This window comes from Oncorhynchus tshawytscha, linkage group LG19 (genome assembly GCF_018296145.1).
Source record: "Oncorhynchus tshawytscha isolate Ot180627B linkage group LG19, Otsh_v2.0, whole genome shotgun sequence".
NCBI lineage: Eukaryota > Metazoa > Chordata > Actinopteri > Salmoniformes > Salmonidae > Oncorhynchus > Oncorhynchus tshawytscha.
The window spans coordinates 43971839-43992944 of record NC_056447.1 but is presented as its reverse complement, the minus strand read 5'-3'; the positions used below and the strand labels follow the sequence as shown (position 1 = coordinate 43992944).

Genomic DNA, 21106 nt, shown 5'->3' with positions numbered 1-21106 from the left:
TTCCATAATTCATCCCAGCAGCCAGTCAATGCTGAGGGCTAAGGAGGTGACAGTAGGATTTACTCCCTCGTTTCCTTGCTCCCTTTTGTCACCGGCTCATTTCCATGCCAATCGGCTCCAGGGTGTTATTCCTCTCAAGCATAATTAAGACTGTTGTCTGAAGCACTCAATTACCACAATTTAGGGTGTGAAACACCTCTATTCAAACACACTGTAGTTTCACAATAGTGTGTTGAGGAGATTGAAGAGGCCTCTCTTCCTATCCGCAGGAGGTTAAGTGATGAGATGTAACAAAAGAAGCTTGCATTCCATAAGGTAGTTAAAACGCATTTAATTTGTTTTTGCTTATAGGCTTGGGATGTCCAACTGATTCTAAATAACAATCAAGTTATTTAAAACAAATTTTTATTTTTTATTTAACCCTTATTTAACCAGGAAGGCCAGATGAGAACAAGTTCTCATTTACAACTGCTACCTGGCCAAGATAATGCAAAGCAGTGCGACACAAACAACAACACAGAGTAACACATGGAATAAACAAACTTACAGTACAGTCAATAACACAATAGAAAAAAAATATATACAGTGTGTGCAAATGAGGTAAGATTAGGGAGGTAAGGCAATAAATAGGCCGTAGTGGCGAAGTAATTACAATTTAGCAATTAACACTGGAGTGATAGATGTGCAGAAGATGAATGTGCAATTTGAGATACTGGGGTGCAAAGGAGAAGAAGAAAAAAAATAACACTTTGGGGATGAGGTAGTTGGATGGGCTATTTACAGATGGGCTATGTACAGGTGAAATGATCTGTGAGCTGTTCTGACAGCTGATGCTCAAAGTTAGTGAGGGAGATATGAGTCTCCAGCTTCAGTGATTTTTGCAATTTGTTCCAGTCATTGGCAGCAGAGAACTGGAAGGAAAGGTGGACAAAAAAGGTGTTGGCTTTGGGGGTGACCAGTGAAATATACCTGCTGGAGAGCGTGCTACGGGTGGGTGCTGCTATGGTGACCAGTGAGCTGAGATAAGTCGGGGCTTTACCTAGCAAAGACTTATAGATGACCTGGAGCCAGTGGGTTTGGCGACGAATATGAAGCGAGGGCCAGCCAACGAGAACATACAGGTCGCATTGGTGGGTAGTATATGGGTCTGGTGACAAAACGTATGGCACTGTGATAGACTGCACCCAATTTGCTGAGTAGAGTGTTGGAGGCTATTTTGTAAATATCATTGCCGAAGTCAATGATCGGTAGGATTGTCAGTTTTACGAGGGTATGTTTGGCAGCATGAGTGAAGGATGCTTTGTTGCGAAATAGGAAGCTGATTCTAGATTCAATTTTGGATTGGAGATGCTTAATGTGAGTCTGGAAGGAGAGTTTAAAGTCTAACCAGACACCTAGGTACTTGTAGTTGTCCACATATTCTAAGTCAGAAGCGTCCAGAGTAGTGATGCTGAATGGGCGGACGGGTGCGGGCAGCGATTGGTTGAATTTGGTTGCATTTAGTTTTACTTGCATTTAAGAGCAGTTGGAGGCCACAGAAGGAGAATTGTATGGCATTGAAGCCCGTCTGGAGGTTAGTTAACACAGTGTCCAAAGAGGGGCCAGAAGTATACAGAATGGTGTCGTCTGCCTAGAGGTGGATCAGAGAATCACCAGCAGCAAGAGCGACATCATTGATGTTTACAGAGAAACGAGTTGGCCCGAGAATTGAACCCTGTGGCACCCCCATAGAGACTGCCAGTGGTCCGGACAACAGACCCTCATATTTGACACACTGAACTCTGAGAAGTAGTTGGTGAACCAGGCGAGGCAGTCATTTGAGAAACCAAGGCTGTTGAGTCTGCCAATAAGAATGTGGTGATTGACAGAGTCGAAAGCCTTGGCCAGGTCAATGAATACAGCTGCACAGTATTGTCTCTTATCGATGGCGGTTATGATATCGTTTACGACCTTGAGCGTAGCTGAGGTGCACCCATGACCAGCTCGGAAACGAGATTGTATAGCGGAGAAGGTATATATGGGGTGGCAGGGTAACCTAGTGGTTATAGCGTTGGACTAGTAACCGGAAGGTTGCAAGTTCAAACCCCCGAGCTGACAAGGTACAAATCTGTCGTTCTGCCCCTGAACAGGCAGTTAACCCACTGTTCCTAGGCCGTCATTGAAAATAAGAATTTGTTCTTAACTGACTTGCCTAGTTAAATAAAGATTTAAAAAAATATCAGCATCCATCCATTCAAGCATCAGTGAAAAAGCATTGTGATCATTGATGTTGAAGCATCATTTGTGTTGATCTTGCTCTGGGAAGTGGTGGCTTCCTTGATCAGATGAGGTTCCCCATCTCTCTTCCTATCTGTCAGACATTGTGTTTGCAGATGGGTTCCCCACTGATGTATTAGCTGAGTCCCCTCATAGCCAGGACCCAGCAGACCAGACACAGGTCCCAGGATGGGCATGCAACACACCACTAATTCCCTTTCACAACACTCTGGACTCCTCTGTCTCTCTGATTCAACTCCTACACAATGTAACAATAATGGTGTTACTTTTTACACAGCATACAGTGTTTGGCTATATTTCAGCCAATATCATACAGTGTCCTCTGTATCCTCAGGAATCCTGTACTAAATCATAGGCTGCCTAGGCTGTGTCAACAATAGGTTTCTATTCAGGAGCTACTGACGTGAACTCCATATGAGGTCTTCAACCTTTTGTAGCAGCCCTTCATGTTGCAGATGCACTGTGTACTATCTTCCCTAGAGCACTGAGGAATGTGACCTTCTTTACTTCTTCCCAGGGCCAAATCAAATAGGCCTAAATAATGTTAATTCCCTCCAATAAGTTCTTTCTGTATGTTCTCATATAGTTCCAAGCCTGCTAGAGTTAGAGGCAGGCGGACAAGCAATATCCACCATGGTCATACGGATGAAGCCTGAGCTGGAATGTGAACTGAATCTGCTTAGCTTTAGAAACCCCTGAGTGGATCTAGCTTGCTTCATGGATACCTCTCTGGGCTTTACTGTATTCACACACACAGCTGGAGTTACAGGCTGTGATTACAGAGATCATAATGAATGACTTACTGTTTATCACATTACACGAGACAGGAAGTATTCAATACCAAACAGACTGAATGACATCACCATCACACCAACTCTAGGCACTTTCCCTCCACTTCACATTCAAAAGACACACTCCAATACAAATGAACAAACAGGCAAAACACTTACTTCTCAGCTTAAATTCTCCACTTCGTTCTCATATTGTTCTCAGTATCCAGTCTGTCCCTTTGTGTTGCATGCAGTCTATCCTTCCCACTGCGTGTCAAAGACAGAGTCTAGAGCCCAGACTGCCCACCAAGGAGCTGCACTCAACAGGTAAGCAGGCCAGCAGACAGACAGCCGCGACGACAGCCCAGTCCCAGCCAGCCAGACAGCACAGGGCTATCACTGATCACTATCAGGCCTTAGCCCGGCCCGACAGCCCGGCAGGCAGACTCTCTCAGCATTGTGCTCCCTCCACAGACTGGAGTGGATCCCCTCCCTGCCCCTTCTCTCTCCGGCTGAAGTGTGCATGTGTGTGCGTGCGTGCGTGTGTGTATGCGTACTGTGGAGAGCCCTGAAGCTACTGTAATGAGACAGTGATGATCCTCCCCCCTCTCTCTTTCCTCACCACGAGATTGAAGCCCCCTCCAGCTCACTCTGCTTCTCACACATACAGTACTGGTATCCCACTCCTCTGCGTGTGTATCTGCCTTGCTCTTACTGATCATCATCTGAATACTAATGCATTTTTGGCCAGGTGCCCAATCCTCTCACAGTGTGCTGTAGGTGTAGCTTTGATGGGGTGGATTCTCACTTGAAATGAGTGGGCAGACCAGCTAAATGCAGTGCAAGTGCTAAAATAGCCCAACAGGCTGGATGTAAAGAGGTTTTGAGGAATACAAGTACTCTGGAACTACTAATCTGTTAGTAGTCATTTTTCCCAGGTATAGACATCAAATCAAACACCAGATACATCTCTGTCTGAAACATAAACACAGCCCTTCCTTCAAAATACCTCTTTCCAAAACCCCCTTCAGAAAGCATGCTTAGATTACAGAGCGGAGCATCAATCAAAGTCAGATCAGACACAATGTAGGTGCTTTTGAACCGTTGTCAGTATCTCAGATACAAGATGACTTAGCAACTGCAACGGCTGGGGAACAAGAACCTAATCATATAGGGTGCTTGGTTACAGTGTTCTCTGTCTACATCAGACTGCCTCAAGGCAGGAGACTGCTATTCAGAGCCCTGTCCACCAAACCCACACACTGGCCAGTGTTTCCCCTATATTCATTTGGCAGCGGCGGATCCTAAATCGTGGCCGCCACTCAAAAATATAATGTAAAAATATTTTTTTACATACTTTTTCAACTTAAACAACTGAAACCCGAAATAAAGTATGTAGAAATTATAATGTAGCTATATATATTTTTTATAAAGATCATCTTTGAGAACTAACAACCACCAGAATAAAAACTTTTTAGCTTAAAAGCTTTTTAAAGATATTTTGTAATAATTTGTCACTCAGATGTCATAAGAACACAACATACGCTATGGTAAAATGTGCAGAATTGCAGCAAATTTGCTTTAAAGTAACTGTCCAATGCTTCCAGATTGCTATGAAATATGACCTATAGTTACTTAAAATATGAGTGAAATAGTTTTCCTTCCAAAAAATGGGAATTAAGTATGTTAAAAAGCAGCTTTTCTGTGTTAGAATGGTGCGGGCGTACCCCAACAACAGAATGGTGCGGGCGTACCCCAACAACAGAATGGTGCGGGCGTACCTCAACAACAGAATGGTGTGGGCGTATAACAGTCAGCTCATCCATTTCTAGAGCGCTGAATGGCCAGCTCAACCTCCTCCGGAGTATGACATCATACTCTAAAAGGAAACAGCAAGCATTTTTGAAAGGTCTGTTTGAGACCACAGTTTAAAGTGTTTTTCCCCCCCCGCCTATTTATGCTTTTGCCACAAATACGAGTATAAGACGAGTCAACAACATTATTTAGATATAAGCAGAATATTAACTTTTAAAAGTAAAATTTATACTGGACAATACTTTAAAACTGCATATTTTCTCTCAGTCCCATGGCAAAATGTGTAGAATTGCAGGAAATTAGCTTTAAAACAGCAACAATTTGACCTTGCCATTGGTCACACCCACTCCCCCCCACACTAACCTTGCCATTGGCCACACCCACTCCCCCCACACTAACCTTACCATTGGCCACACCACTCCCCCACACTAACCTTACCATTGGCCACACCCACTCCCCCCACACTAACCTTGCCACTGCTGCTAAAAAAAATCCTAGGGGAAACAATGCTGGCTCCGAGGATCGCGATACACAGACACACATTTACACAGCTTACACCTTCCTGTCAGCCACAGCACCTACAGAGCAAAACCTCTGGAAACTAATTTTACAGCTCCATTTAACCATTGGTAAAAAGGCACAAAAGCAGGTTTCTATTGAGGTTGTAATGCTCTCTTTTTTGTTTTGTCTCAAACTTTACCTGAAGTTTCAGGTTTTAATGTCAAGGGCACAAGTACAGTGAAATACCTTTCTTACAAGCTCTAAACCCAACAATGCAGTAATCAATATTAATGTAGTAAAATAACATAAGTTAGACTAAAAACACAATAAATAAAAATAAGACATACGAAATAAGAAGAACAGCCGTGCTGCTGCTCCAGTTTCTGCGGCTATGGAATCCTGTTCTGTTCACCGGACGTGCTACCTGTCCCAGGCCTGCTGTTTTCAACTCTCTAGAGACAGCAGGAGCAGTAGAGATACTCTGAATGATCGGCTATGAAAAGCCAACTGACATTTACTCCTGAGGTGCTGACTTGCTGCACCCTCGACAACCCCTGTGATTATTATTATTTGACCATGCTGGTCATCTATGAACATTTGAACATCTTGGCCATGTTCTGTTATAATCTCCACCCAGCACAGCCAGAAGAGGACTGGCCACCCCTCATAGCCTGGTTCCTCTCTAGGTTTCTTCCTAGGTTCTGGCCTTTCTAGGGAGTTTTTCCTAGCCACCGTGCTTCTACACCTGCATTGCTTGCTGTTTGGGGTTTTATGCTGGGTTTCTGTACAGCTCTTTGTGACATCAGCTGATGTAAGAAGGGCTTTATAAATACATTTGATTGAAATTTGATATACAGGGACAGTTCTAGGGCTGTCCTCAACTAAAAAAAATTATTGGTCGACCGAGAGTCGGCTGTTTTTTCGACCAACCAATTGGTTGAAAAATGTTGACATATATTTTTACGTATATAGACACATCCTATATAGTTTAATCAAATCAACTATATGCACTGAGCTTGTTTTTATGTGCACTGTTTGATGAAGTAATTAAGACACCCAGATGACTAGAGGGAGTTCAATTGATTTGATTGTGCCGGGCCGGGCTCAGACTTGCTGCACTGTCTTAAGAAATAATGACAGCGAGTGACTGTCATTATTGTCTCTCTCAGCGACCACCACAGAACATCAGCAGTGTTTATCACGCCGTCTGTGTTGCTGAACCTGCAAAATAATTAGTCTATAACCATTTCTGACTGAAAAGATATGTTACCAAAATCCATCATTTGTTTAGGAAAAACATTCCCTATTTCCTCAACCCTTGTACATGCGATGCATACATGAGCGCGTGGCCAATAGAGCCTGACCTATAGCATATCCTAAACAGATTAATAAATTGTTTATAACAAACTCTTAACACCAGAACACATGTGACAGCAAAATGGATGCACATGATGTGACAAATAAGCTGGAAAAGGGTGAATGTTTGGTTTTTCAGCAGGTAAAGGGGAAGTCATATGTGTGGAATAAATTTGAATAGTTGTTGAAAATACTGGCAATCAAGAAAAATAAGATAAGGAGCAAGCGCTTTGTGCATATTATGTGCGCCAAACAGGTGCTGTTAGATTACACTATCCTTTTTTTTACCACTTGGAACAATATAAACAAGCTAAAGGCTAGAGCTGCCACTTTCAAGGAGCGGGACACTAATCCGGGCGCTTATAATAAATCCGGCGATGCCCTCAGACTAACCATCAAACAGGCAAAGTGTCCATACGGGACTAAGATTGAATCCAACTACCCTCGTCGGATGTGGCAAGGCTTGCAAACTATTACAGGACTACGAAGGGAAAGCCAGCCGTGAGTTGCACAGTGATGCGAGCCTACCAAACAAGCCAAATGCCTTTATGCTCACTTCGAGGCAAGCAACACTGAAGCATGCATGAGCAAACCAGCTGTTGCGGACGACTGTGTGATCACGCTCTCCGTAGCTGATGTGAGCAAGACCTTTAAACAGCTCAACATTTACAAGGCCGTGGGGCCAGACGGATTACCAGGACGTGTACTCAGAGCATGCGCTGACCAACTGGCAAGTGTCTTCACTGACATTTTCAACCTCTCCCTGACCGAGTCTGTAATACCTACATGTTTCAAGCAGACCACCATAATCAATATGGCCAAGAAAGCGAAGGTAACCGCCCTGTAGCACTCATGTTAGTAGCCATGAAGTGCTTTGAAAGGCTGGTCATAGCTCACATCAAAACCCTCATCCCGGAAACCCTAGACCCACTCCAATTTGCATACCGCATCAACAGATCCACAGATGACACAATCTCAACAGCACTCCACACTGCCCTTTCCTACCTGTACAAAAGGAGCACCTATGTGAGAATGCTGTTCATCGACTACAGCTCAGTATTCAACTCCATAGTGCCCACAAAGCTCATCACTAAGCTAAGGACCCTGGGACTAAACACCTCCCTCTGCAACTGGATTCTGGACTTCCTGACAGGCCTCCCCCAGGTGGTAAGGGTAGGCAACATCCCGTTGATCCTCAACACGGGGGGCCCCTCAGGGGTGCATGCTTGGTCCCCTCCTGTACTCCCTGTTCACCCACGACTACGTGACCAAGAACGACTCCAACACCATCATTAAGTTTGCTGACGACACAACAGCCTGATTACCGACAAGGATGAGACAGCCTATATGAAGGAAGTCAGAGACCTGACAGTGTGGTGCCAGGACAACAACCTCACCCTCAACGTGAGCAAGACAAAGGAGATGATCGCGGACTACAGGAAAAGGAGGGCCGAACATGCCACCATTCACATCGACGGGGCTGTAGTGGAGTGAGTCGAGTGTTTCAAGTTCCTTGATGTCCACATCACTAACAAACTATCATGGTAGAAACACACCAAGACAGTGGTGAAGAGGGCACAACAACACTTCAGGGGGAAAAGTGAAGATTTGGCATGGGTCCACAGATCCTCAAAAAGTTCTACAACTGCACCAGAGAGCATCCTGACCGGTTGCATCACCACCTGGTATGGAAACTGCTCAGCAACCAAACATAAGGCGCTACAGAGGGTAGTGCATACGCCCCTGGACCTATATACTAGGTGGTGTCAGAGGAAGGCCCAAAAAATTGTCAAAGACTCTAGTCACCCAAGTAATAGACTGTTCTCTCTGTTACTGCACGGCAAGCGGTACCGGACCGCCAACTCTAGGTCCAAAAGGCTCCTTAACAGCTTCTACCCCCAAGCCATAAGACTGCTGAATAATTTATATTTTTAAATTTTTTATAGCGGGCAGATCAGCTTTAATATTGCAGATAGATTGTAGCTTCCATCAGTGTAATTGCCTGCATTACCTCCAATCCCCCATATATTTTTTCGCAAATATATATATTCCTCCCCCCACACACATATATATATATATATACACACACATATATATATATATATATACACACACATATATATACACACACATACAAACAGTGGGGCAAAACAGTATTTAGTCAGCCACCAATTGTGCAAGTTCTCCCACTTCAAAAGATGAGAGGCCTGTAATTTTCATCATAGGTACACTTCAACTATGACAGACAAAATGAGAAGAAAAAAATTCCAGAAAATCACATCGTAGGATTTTAATGAATTTATTTGCAAATTATGGTGGAAAACAATAACAAAAGTTTCTCAATACTTTGTTATATACCCTTTGTTGGCAATGACAGAGGTCAAACGTATTCTGTAAGTCTTCACTAGGTTTTCACACACTGTTGCTGGTATTTTGGCCCATTCCTCCATGCAGATCTCCTCTAGAGCAGTGATGTTTTGGGGCTGTTGCTGGGCAACACGGACTTTCAACTCCCTCCAAAGATTTTCTATGGGGTTGAGATCTGGAGACTGGCTAGGCCACTCCAGGACCTTGAAATGCTTCTTACAAAGCCACTCCTTCGTTGCCCGGTCGGTGTGTTTGGGATCATTGTCATGCTGAAAGACCCAGCCACGTTTCATCTTCAATGCCCTTGCTGATGGAAGGAGGTTTTCACTCAAAATATTCACGATACATGGCCCCATTCATTCTTTCCTTTACACGGATCAGTCGTTCTGGTCCCTTTGCAGAAAAACAGCCCCAAAGCATGATGTTTCCACCCCCATGCTTCACAGTAGGTATGGTGTTCTTTGGATGCAACTCAGCATTCTTTGTCCTCCAAACACGACAAGTTGAGTTTTTACCAAAAAGTTATATTTTGGTTTCATCTGACCATATGACATTCTCCCAATTTTCTTCTGGATCATCAAAATGCTCTCTAGAAAACTTCAGACGGGCCTGGACATGTACTGACTTAAGCAGGGGAACACGTCTGGCACTGCAGGATTTGAGTCCCTGGCGGCGTATTGTGTTACTGATGCTAGGCTTTGTTACTTTGGTTCCAGCTCTCTACAGGTCATTCACTAGGTCCCCCCGTGTGGTTCTGGGATTTTTGCTCACCGTTCTTGTGATCATTTTGACCCCACGGGGTGAGATCTTGCGTGGAGCCCCAGATCGAGGGAGATTATCAGTGGTCTTGTATGTCTTCCATTTCCTAATAATTGCTCCCACAGTTGATTTCTTCAAACCAAGCTGCTTACCTATTGCAGATTCAGTCTTCCCAGCCTGGTGCAGGTCTACAATTTTGTTTCTGGTGTCCTTTGACAGCTCTTTGGTTTTGGCCATAGTGGAGTTTGGAGTGTGACTGTTTGAGGTTGTGGACAGGTGTCTTTTATACTGATAACAAGTTCAAACAGGTGCCATTAATACAGGTAACGAGTGGAGGACAGAGGAGCCTCTTAAAGAAGAAGTTACAGGTCTGTGAGAGCCAGAAATACTTATTTTCCACCATAATTTGCAAATAAATTCATTACAAATCCTACAATGTGATTTTCTGGATTTTTTTCTCATTTTGTCTGTCATAGTTGAAGTGTACCTATGATGAAAATTACAGGCCTCTCATCTTTTTAAGTGGGAGAACTCGCGCAATTGGTGGCTGACTAAATACTTTTTTGCCCCACTGTATTATTGATCGATTGACTATGACTTTTCAGATCTCCCAGGAGTGGTATCTGCCGGGTTAGCTCCAGGCAAATATTGCAATTCTTCAGCCATTCCTGGACCTGTGACCAAAAACAAGCTACATATGGACAGTACCAAAACAAATTATCTAATGATCCTGTCTCTTCGCAACAAAATCTGCAGAGCTGGGAAGGTTGTATCCCCCATATAAGTAATATTCTATTGGTTGCAAGAATTTTGTATAATCATTTAAATTAAAAAATTCTAAGTTTTGAATACGGCGCCATTTTGCATATCAGTTCCATGTGCCATGGAATCGGTAAGTCAAAAATCTCTTCCCAACTATTTCGCAATCTATATGGCAAGGCCGTCATTTCATTTGGTCCTTAAATTAAACTGGTATACTTTTTTATTTATTACAGTTCTCTTTAACCAATGTTGGTCTTTAATACAGGGCCGACAGACAAGTTCGTACTTTTGCCCCTTCCACTTTCCTCTTCCATTTTTGCAGTAATGCTGCAATTAGTTGGTTGTTATTTCGGGTAGAGCAGACATTTCCATATGTTTTTGTTAGCTGCATGTATGACATAACTCCACCAGTCCTATTCGAAAAAATTAATCAAATGGCCACGCGGACTGTTTACATTGACCCCCCTTGCTGCAACTCGCTGTTTATTGTCTATGCAGAGTCATTTCACCCCTACCTACGTTTACAAATTACCTCGACTAACCTGTACCTCCGCACATCGACTCGGCACCGGTACCCCCTGTTTGTAGCCTCGGTATTGCTATTTTATTCTGTTGCTTTTAATTTGATTTTTTTTACTTCAGTTTATTTAGTAAATATTTTCTCAACTCTATTTCTTGAACTGCATTGTTAAGGGCTTGTAAGTAAGCATTTCACGGTAAGGTCTACACCTGTTGTATTTGGCACATGTGACAAATAGAATTTGATAAAAGATTTCACAACACATTAAGTGTGTTCCCTCAGGCCACTACCACATCTGCAAAATACAAAATACATGTGTACATGTGTGTAGAGTGTCTATGTTATCATGTGTGTGTGTCCATAGCCTGTGGCACTGAGGAAAACAATCACTCTGTTTTCCCTCAGACTCAGCCTCCCAACAATGGCAGCTTTGTTGCTTCCAGACTAATCCAATTGGATGTCTGTACAGAAGCCTCACCTGACCCAGACACTGCAGGTGGAGTGAGGTTTTATTTATTTTTAATTGTTTCATTTAACCTTTATTTAACTAGGCAAGAGGTTAAGTGACAGGGTAAGGGGTGGTGGTGGTGACATACCTGTCGGTGGCGTCCCCTTGGCCCTTGGAACTGTTAGGATGGAGTGTCTCTCGAACCACAGCCATGCCATCCGGCAGGCGGTTGAGGCGGCGTGTGTACATGCCCACCCCACCGTCCGCCATGTAGCTGCAGACACACAACACAACAGGCCTGTCAGTCACAGTCTCAGTACATGTCTCAATCTCTGTGTCTGCCCTCTTCTCTCTTCTCTGTCCCTGTCTCAGCCTCTGTCACAGTCACTTTCTCTGTCCCAGTCTCTGTCTCTGTCCCTGTCTCTTTCTCTGTCCCAGTCTCTGTCCCAGTCTCTGTCCCAGTCTCTGTCCCAGTCTCTGTCCCAGTCTCTGTCCCAGTCTCTGTCCCAGTCTCTGTCCCTGTCTCTTTCTCTGTCCCAGTCTCTGTCCCTGTCCCCGTCTCTGTCCCCATCTCTGTCCCCGTCTCCGTCCCCGTCTCTGTCCCGGTCTCTGTCCCGGTCTCTTTCTCTGTCCCAGTCTCTGTCCCCTCAGTCCCAGTCTCAGTCCCAGTCTCAGTCCCAGTCTCAGTCCCAGTCTCAGTCCCCCAGTCTTTCTCTGTCCCAGTCTCTGTCCCCGTCTCTTTCTCTGTCCCAGTCTCTGTCCCTGTCTCTTTCTCTGTCCCTGTCTAAGACCCTGTCTCTTTCTCTGTCTCAGTCTCTGTCCCTGTCCCCATCTCTGTCCCGGTCTCTTTCTCTGTCCCTGTCTAAGTCTCAGACCCTGTCTCTTTCTCTGTCTCTGTCTAAGTTCCTGTCTCAGACCCACTCTCAGTCCCTGTCTCAGACCCTGTCTCTGACCCTGTCCCTGTCTCTGCTGTGCATCACCATGGCAGGCTGTACTAATCCACTTCACTGACAACCTCAAACACTGTAACGCTCGTCGTTGCATGAAGAAGGAGGGGACGAAAACGCAGCGTGGTACGTGTTCATGATAATTAACAAAGTGAGAAACGAAACAGGTCTGTAAGGTGCAGACACTAAACAGAAAATAACTACCCACAAAACAAAGGTGGGAAAAAGCTGCCTAAGTATGATTCTCAATCAGAGACAACGATAGACAGCTGCCTCTGATTGAGAACCACACCCGGCCAAACACAAAGAAATAAAAAACATAGAAATAAAGAAACTAGAATGCCCACCCTAGTCACACCCTGGCCTAACCAAAATAGAGAATAAAACCCTCTCTATGGCCAGGGCGTGACAAACACATTACAATCCTGTTACCTACTTTTATAATGTGTCTGACTTCCTGACCCCTATATAGAAGAACCATGAGGTATGTTATCATGAAAATGCACGGTGAGAGTCACAGACATTTATTTGGTTCATATCATAAACAACAAGTGGTCAGGGTTTGTTAGTGTTTCAACCTAAACATCTGCTCACACTAATGTTGTTATTCCACATAGTATGCGTGTGATGTCAGAGCAAATAGGACAGTTCAAAAAGAAAAAACAAAGAAAATATATCCTGTCAACCTAATAAAAGAATATGGCACAGGCGTTCAGCATGGTCACACCATCCCTGCAGGTGGAGAGGTTGGGGTTTGACATGACTGAAGCTTGTAGACTGAAGATATGACAACATATAAAACAAAAACGTGCCAAAATCATCTCAGCAGTGTATGCGGAGGGCGTACGAGACACTCACACCTCCGCAGCTAAATAAACATTCTCATTTGCTCTCAGTCAACACCAAGTGACTCGCCATACTTACCCATTTTCAGTTAACCATTTAGGGGGCTATTGTCATACCTTTAGCCCAGAGCAACGCCACAGGCTTACCAGTTTAGGGTGAGATAAATGCATTGAGGCAGCCCCATTGAAAGCATAGCTTTACCATCATCCCTGTGACTTTACATAACCCCCAGCACGGTTTCATGCTAATCCAGGCAACACAGGGAGCGTCAGCTCGTCTTAAAGTGTGACAGGAAATCAAGGGTAAGTGTCTCACTGTTTAAAATGCCTCATAAAACATGTAAAACTGCTTCCCAAGCCTGTAATACTACTTTCCTAAGATATTTATGGTATTGTTACAGTAAAGCATTTTCTATCTTTAACTGTTAGGAGAGCTAACCTGGGGTTTTCTAAACCAAAAGTGTAAAGGATGATGTTACCATTGTTGTAGTGTTGTGTGTACCAGAGTCATTTATAACCATGTATATTAATGGCTTTGGTGTGTATAGATGATGACAGCTCACACATCATTGTTGAAAATATTAATTTCAGGCTTAAGGAAAGCAAAAGGTTAATGTGACCACTGATTAACCTGTCCTGGTTTAATTCGTTACTTTTTGTTTGGCACACTAACTTCGTCAAAAGGTGCAGACCCTAAACTGAAGGCACTAAAAGCCCCAAGACAAACATAATGGCACTGGAGGAGATGGCTGCCGTTTTACGGTCCCCTAACCAATTATAACGAAGATGCTGTGAGTCAAGAAGCAGGTGCAGGTGAAATGTTTAATAAAACAACAAACATGGAACAAGACAACATAACAGTAGTGTTGTAAAAACACAGGAACAATAATGACTGGGGAATGAACCTAAGGGAGTGCCAGATATAGAGAAGGTAATAAGTGAGGTAATGGAGTCCAGGTGTGCCTCATGATGATGTGCAGGTGCGTGTAATGATTGATGCCAGATGTGCGTAATGATGGATCCCAGGTGTGCGTAATGATGGTCCCCAGGATTGGTGGTTAGTATACCAGCGATGTTGAACACCGAAGGGGAGGAGAGGGAGTAGATGTGACACCAATTGTGCTACTGTGTGTTTTTTCGTGTTATTTGTAATTTATTTTGTACATAATGTTTTGTTACTTTTATTTTTTACTTATTACTTATTTTTCTTAAAACTGCTTGTTGGTTAAGGGCTTGTCAGTAAGCATTTCACTGTAATGTCTACACCTGTTGTATTAGGCGCATGTGACAAATAAAATTTGATTTGATTTGACAAACAGTGACACACAAAAGTACCATACAGTGCATTTGGAAAGTATTCAGACCCCTTGACTTTATCCACATTTTGTTACCTTACAGCCTTTTTCTAAAATTGATAACATTTTCCGCATCAATCTACACACAGTACCCCATAACGACAAAGTGAAAACAAGTTTTTAGAAATGTTTGCAAATGTATTAAAAATAAAATAAATACCTTATTTACATATGTATTCAGACTCTTTGATATGAGACTCGAAATTGAGCTCAGTTGCATCCTGTTTCCATTGATCATCCTTGAGATGTTTCTACGACTTGATTAGAGTCTACGTTTGGTAAATTAAATTGATTGAACATTATTTGGAAAGGCACACACCTGTCTATATAAGGTCCCACAGTTGACAGTGCATGTCAGAGCATAAACCAACCCAGGTTGAAGGAATTGTCCGTAGAGCTCCGAGACAGGACTGTGTTAAGGCAAAGATCTGGGGAAGGGTACAAAAACATTTCTGCAGCATTGAAGGTCCCCAAGAACACAGTAGCCTCCATCATTCTTAAATGGAAGAAGTTTGAAACCTCCCTGACTCTTCCTAGAGCTGGTTGCCCGGCCAAACTATGGTCACTCTGAAAGAGTTCCAGAGTTCCTCTGTGGAGATGGGAGAACCTTCCAGAAGGACAACCATCTCTGCAGCACTCCACCAATCAGGCTTTTATGGTAAAGTGGCCAGACGGAAGCCACTCCTCAGTAAAAGGCACATGACAGCTCGCTTGGAGTTTGCCAAAAGGCACCTAAAGGACTCTCAGACCCTGAGAAACAAGATTCTCTGGTCTGATGAAATCAAGATTGAACACTTCGGCCTGAATGCCAAGCGTCACATCTGGAGGAAACCTTGCGTCATCCCTACGGTGAAGCATGGTGGTGGCAGCATCATGCTGTAGGGATGTTTTCAGAGGCAGGGACTGGGAGACTAGTCAGGATTGAGGGAAAGATGAACGGAGCAAAGTACAGAGAGATCCTTGATGAAAACCTGCTCCAAACCTGCTCAGGACCTCTGACTGAGCCGACGGTTCACCTTCCAAAAGGAAATGGTCTATATTAAAAGGGTACATTATTTAATATAATAGGCTTTTACATTTCAATATTTGTGCACAATTTCTCCTTAAAATATCAAAGGAATGCAAAAGGCACTAATTTCGTGGAACGACCCAGTGAGTGATGAGTGAAAGACACTCACCAACCTTAATCAAAGCACCTTTCATCTCAGAGATCAGGAAGTACCAATTACATGCAAAGCCTGGCAGCACTAACATTAACAAACAGCCGGAATTTCCTCTGATAAGCACAAGCCCTAAATAGCAGCCACACTTCCTAGTAAGGATAACTCTTTTGAGTGTTTCGAGGCCGACTGATTGGATCTATAGGCAGCTATTGAAGCTGAGTTGGACAGACCAGTTGCTGACTAACCAGCCAGACAGGTAAGAAGCCCTAACATTTGTCAGAGGAGTGAGTCTAGCCTATTGCTTTCCTGTGAACCAACTACAGCACCCAATTGTGAAACAAAAGATGAGTTATGATTAATTGCCTTTCGCAATGTGATACACCACAAGAGATGACTCATTGACTGGCTCAGAGTTATTAAGCAAGATATTTAAAAAAAATCTAATGTAAGTACACAACAATACATTTCCAAACAGGTCTATGGTACTATACCCCAGTAGCAACCACAACCCACCTGACTATAGCACAAGACCATAGAAGTGGTCTAATGTTGGTCACTCTCACTCTTCCTAGGGCATTAAATCAATCAATTGAAGGTCCAGTTTAAATCTCTGCCAATGTTTGGGTTCAGAGCTGTGTGCCTGCAGTGGGCCATCCATTAACTCTGGTTACTGAACAACAGCAGAGCCAGTTAGTCTGCAGGTCCTCAGCTGACTATTTATTTGCACTAACATCACAAGCCCCCATAAGTTTACAGAACTCTCGATCACGTGGGGTGTTGGGTTAAAAACAGAATGAAACACACTAGAGTTGACACTGAGTTGAACTCACTATTATGTCTATGTGTTCACGCACACCCTTTGATTAGTGTGGTTGACCTAAACTTCAACAAAGTGCTATCATATCACCAAGACATTCAGAATCAACTTGTATTACAACTTTCCAGAGCAGGACAAGGACCATGTTTCCACTGTCATTCTCTATTTCTTCCGTTTCCTAGAGGAAAATCGGATAATACAGATGATTGTGGTGAGCAACATACAAGTTCTCCAGCATCCAGTCCCTGTTTCAACCTAAGCCGTAGTGCCCTCAAAGCTCATCACTAAGCTAAGGACCCTGGGACTAAACACCTCCCTCTGCAACAGGATCCTGGACTTTCTGGTGGGCTGCCCCCAGGTGGCAAAGGTAGGCAACAACACATCTGCCACGCTGATCCTCAACACGGGGCCCCTCAGGGGTGCATGCATAGTCCTCTCCTGTATTCTCTGTTCACCCATGACTGCATGTCCAACCACGACTTCAACACCATCATTAAGTTTGACACAACATACTGCCTGATCACCGACAATGATGGGACAGCCTATTGGGGGGAGGTCAGAGACCTGGCAGTATGGTGCCAGGACAGGAACCTCTCCCTCAACGTGATAAAGACAAAGGAGATGATCGTGGACTACATGAAAAGGAGGGCCGAGCACATCCCCATTCTCATCGACTGAGCTGTAGTGGAGCAGGTTCAGAGCTTCAAGTTCCTTGAGGTCCACATCACCAACAAACTAACATGGTATAAACACACCAAGACAGTCGTGAAGAGGGCACGACAACAACTATCCCCCCTCAGGAGACTGAAAAGATTTGGCATGGGTCCCCGGATCTTCAAAAAGTTCTACAGCTACACCAATGAGACATCCTGACTGGTTGCATCACTGTCTGGTACGGCAACTGCACGGCCTCCGACCGCAAGGCACTACAGAGGGCAGTGTGTACGGCCCAGTACACCACTGGGGCCAAACTTCCTGCCATCCAGGACCTCTATACCGGTGTCAGAGGAAGGCCCTAAAAATGGTCAAAGACTCCAGCCACACTAGTCATAGACTGTTCTCTCTGCTACCGCACAGCAAGCAGTACAGGAGTGCCAAGTCTAGGTCCAATAGGCTTCTTAACAACGTCTACTTCCAAGCCATAAGACTCCTGAACAATTAATCAAATGGCTACCTGGACTATTATTTTTTTACACTGCTGCTACTTGCTGTTTATTATCTATGCATAGTCATTTTACCCCTATCTACATGTACATATGACCTCAATTACCTTGTGTCACGTGTGCTCCCTCTCCGGCCTCTAGGTCACCAGGCTGCTCGTTAGGGCGCACACCTGTCACCAGCGTTAGGCGCATAATGACACTCACCTGGACTCCATCACCTCCTTGATTACCTGCCCCCTGTCACTCCCTTTGTTTTCTTCCCGAGTCGTCATTGTTTCTGTTTCTGTTTCATGTCGTTGCGCTGTTTGTGTTTCCTTCATTTATTCATTAAATGTATTCACTCCCTGAACTGTCTTCCTGACTCTCAGCGCACTCGTTACACCTTGACTAACCTGTACCCCACACGTTGACTCGGTACCAGTACCCCCTGGATATAGCCTCGTTATTGTTATTTTATAGTTGCTCTTTTATTTTTTACTTTTGTTTATTTAGTAAATATTTTCATACCTTTGATTTATTTATTTTTAAAAAAACAAGCCCTGAGGGCTTGTAAGTAAGCATTTCACCGTAAGGTCTACACCTGTTGTATTTGGCGCATGTGACAAATACAATTTGATTTCAGTTGATATGATGGCAAAATAAACATCTTATTTGCTCCAATTCTAGTGAGATGAAACACACAGCATATGTGATCACATCATCAACAGACGTATCCTGACCTGCAGTTGGCTCTGTGTCACATGATTCACCTCTGTGTCACATGATTCACCTCTGTGGAATAAGACTCGCCTTCACCTCTGGTTGAGTGTTCACGGGTGTGTTACCACAGAATCTGAGGCCCAGTAAAGGAGAAGACTGCAATCAGCCTTGGACCAGAATTCTTTCTCTAGGAGTGCATGTTGTATATGAATAGAAGAGACTTTTGTAAATGATGAGAGCTTTCAGTGTCTCGTGTCATCTCAATGCTGAGGAGAATATTTCCCATGACCTGCTTTCTCTCTAGGGCACAAAGGCCAGATTATTTTTAAATCGAACTCTATTCAACTTCAGCCTGATCTGAACAAGCATGCCCATCGACACACAGTCCAATCAGAATCTCACAAGAAAGAAACTGGAGAATCCGTGTCCATCCAACCTCATACTGGGAATCTGGGATGTCCCTCTTTGGTAAACAAACAAGTAGGCTCTCTGTAAGCACAACTCCATAAGCACACTGACAGCGTCATTGCATTTTAGTTCACCAGAAGAACATTATTTTCCAATGAAACGCTGCATTTGCCCTGCAGCATTGTGTTACAGAGGCAGTTGCAGTGCGTTCTGTGTGGTACATACGTTGTATTTATCGAACGTATGCATCAAACTGTATGTGTAGACGGCTTGACAGAAATGGTAGCAGAAGGAATGTTAAACTTTTGTTGCACACATATCCAGATGATGCTGCGTACTATTGATGCTGTCGGTGTGATCGAGGCGTCAGGATTTATGACTGGAAAATAGTACTGTGTTGCCTTATTCCCATGTATCTTTGCTTCAATGTCAAGGTTGTACCCACAGCCAAGACAATGAAGCCTGACAGTATAGCCTGGGCTAGTGGTTCATGTACACTGTATAATGTACATTGTATTTATACTGCCTGAAACAGTTACTACTTTTCATAAGTTAGCAATGTACAGAAAAAGCAGGATAGCACATAAATATTGTCTGCTTTGTTAGTAGGCATTTATGATTATATCATAAGGGTGTCTGGTTGGATGTGTCAAGAGAGATAGATGATCAGATTAATGATGCATGTGAAAGCACATTTAAAAATAGATTTAGAACCCTGCTAACTTCCACTCATTTCTTTTACAGCTTTCCAAATAAGACAGCATGTTATCAAGCTATGTTCCAAATGGAAGATGATGTCTGATATCTCAAGTGATCTCCCATCTGTTGCTGTCACAGATTCAGGAGTTCTCTAAGCTACTACTGACAAATGAGAGACATTAGCAGAGAGCCCTGCCAGACACTGAAACACTGCCATCTATTGGCAAGAAAACTGAAAAGTGAGACATTCATTAACTGCGCCACATCCCTGTGGTGTAGTAGTCCATTCAAAGCAGGGTTGGGCCTACTGCTTTCTCCTGGCTCCCTTTGCCAGTTGAATAGACAAAAGTACAAATGCTAAAGGATGAAGAGTTCACTTATATGTCTATCATATCATAAGTAGTCTCCCTTGACTAACAAATCAGTGAAGATGTTTTTTAATTTTTTGCGCTCTGGGTTAGATGCAGCTCCTGTCTTAACGGTAATAGAGGCTATGCTGTGTGCACTCACCCACTGGTGACTTCGTCCATGTGGATGTTCTTCCCTAGCACGTCCCCATCACTCATGTACCCTGTGGTCTCTATGGCAACGCCCTCCAGCTCTTCCATCTTGTCTGACAGGTCATACACAGTGTTACTCTCCTGTCCTGGTGTCTGCCTGCTGCGGAGGTAGCGCCCATCCTCTGGGCTCACCATGCCACTGGAGCTGCCCCGCATCACCACTGCGTACCCATTTCCCACAGAGGGGGCGTCGCCTGCCTGCAGACGTGGGCTGGAGGGGCACAGTCGCCAGGGCAGCGCTGGGTTGGGGCGGGGGGACAGGTTGAGCATGCCTCTCCCGCTGATCTCGGTGGTGACACTGCTGTCGAAGGTGGTCTCTAGGGTGCTGGGGAGAGAGAGGGGGAGAGAGATGGTGAGAGACAGGGTGGCGAGGAAGGGTGGGGTGGGTCAGGAGTCAACACTCCCTCTCACTGAGACAACAAACAACAGATCAGAACACTGAACTACACTCCCTCTCACTGTGACAACAAACAACAGATCAGAACACTGAACTACACTCCCTCTCACTGTGACAACAAACTACAGATCAGAACACTGAACTACACTCCCTCTCACTGAGACAACAAACTACAGATCAGAACACTGAACTACATAGCAACACATTCAAAGTGCTAAACAATAGATGTAAGGAATGGAGAGTACCTATCATGCAAGAGAAAGAGTCTAAGAGATGAGCCAGTCCAGCATGAAAAGCTAACTGCATTTACATGCACTTTAGAGGGCAACTTATCTACAATTAAAAATGTTGTTCTGACTGAACAATCCTACTAGTTGAATTGCATGATTCACTCCCATATGACGCTAAAGAGAGTAGAATCCATTGGGCATTGTAGAATAGCCCACCAGAAGTGCTCTTCATGTTTTTTCTCCCCTCT

General features: G+C 44.0%; 1 protein-coding gene across 2 annotated transcripts in view; it reads right to left on the bottom strand.

Moving 5' to 3' along the window:
* Positions 1-21106, bottom strand: part of nav2b (neuron navigator 2b) — a 143198-nt gene that overhangs the window by 37874 nt on the left and 84218 nt on the right. For both annotated transcript variants that reach the window (XM_042301720.1, XM_042301721.1), the window contains exons 10-11: positions 20182-20556; positions 11724-11849 (exon numbers count right to left, since the gene is read on the bottom strand). In XM_042301720.1, coding sequence (XP_042157654.1) covers positions 11724-11849; positions 20182-20556 — 501 coding nt within the window. The remainder of the gene's footprint in view (positions 1-11723; positions 11850-20181; positions 20557-21106) is intronic.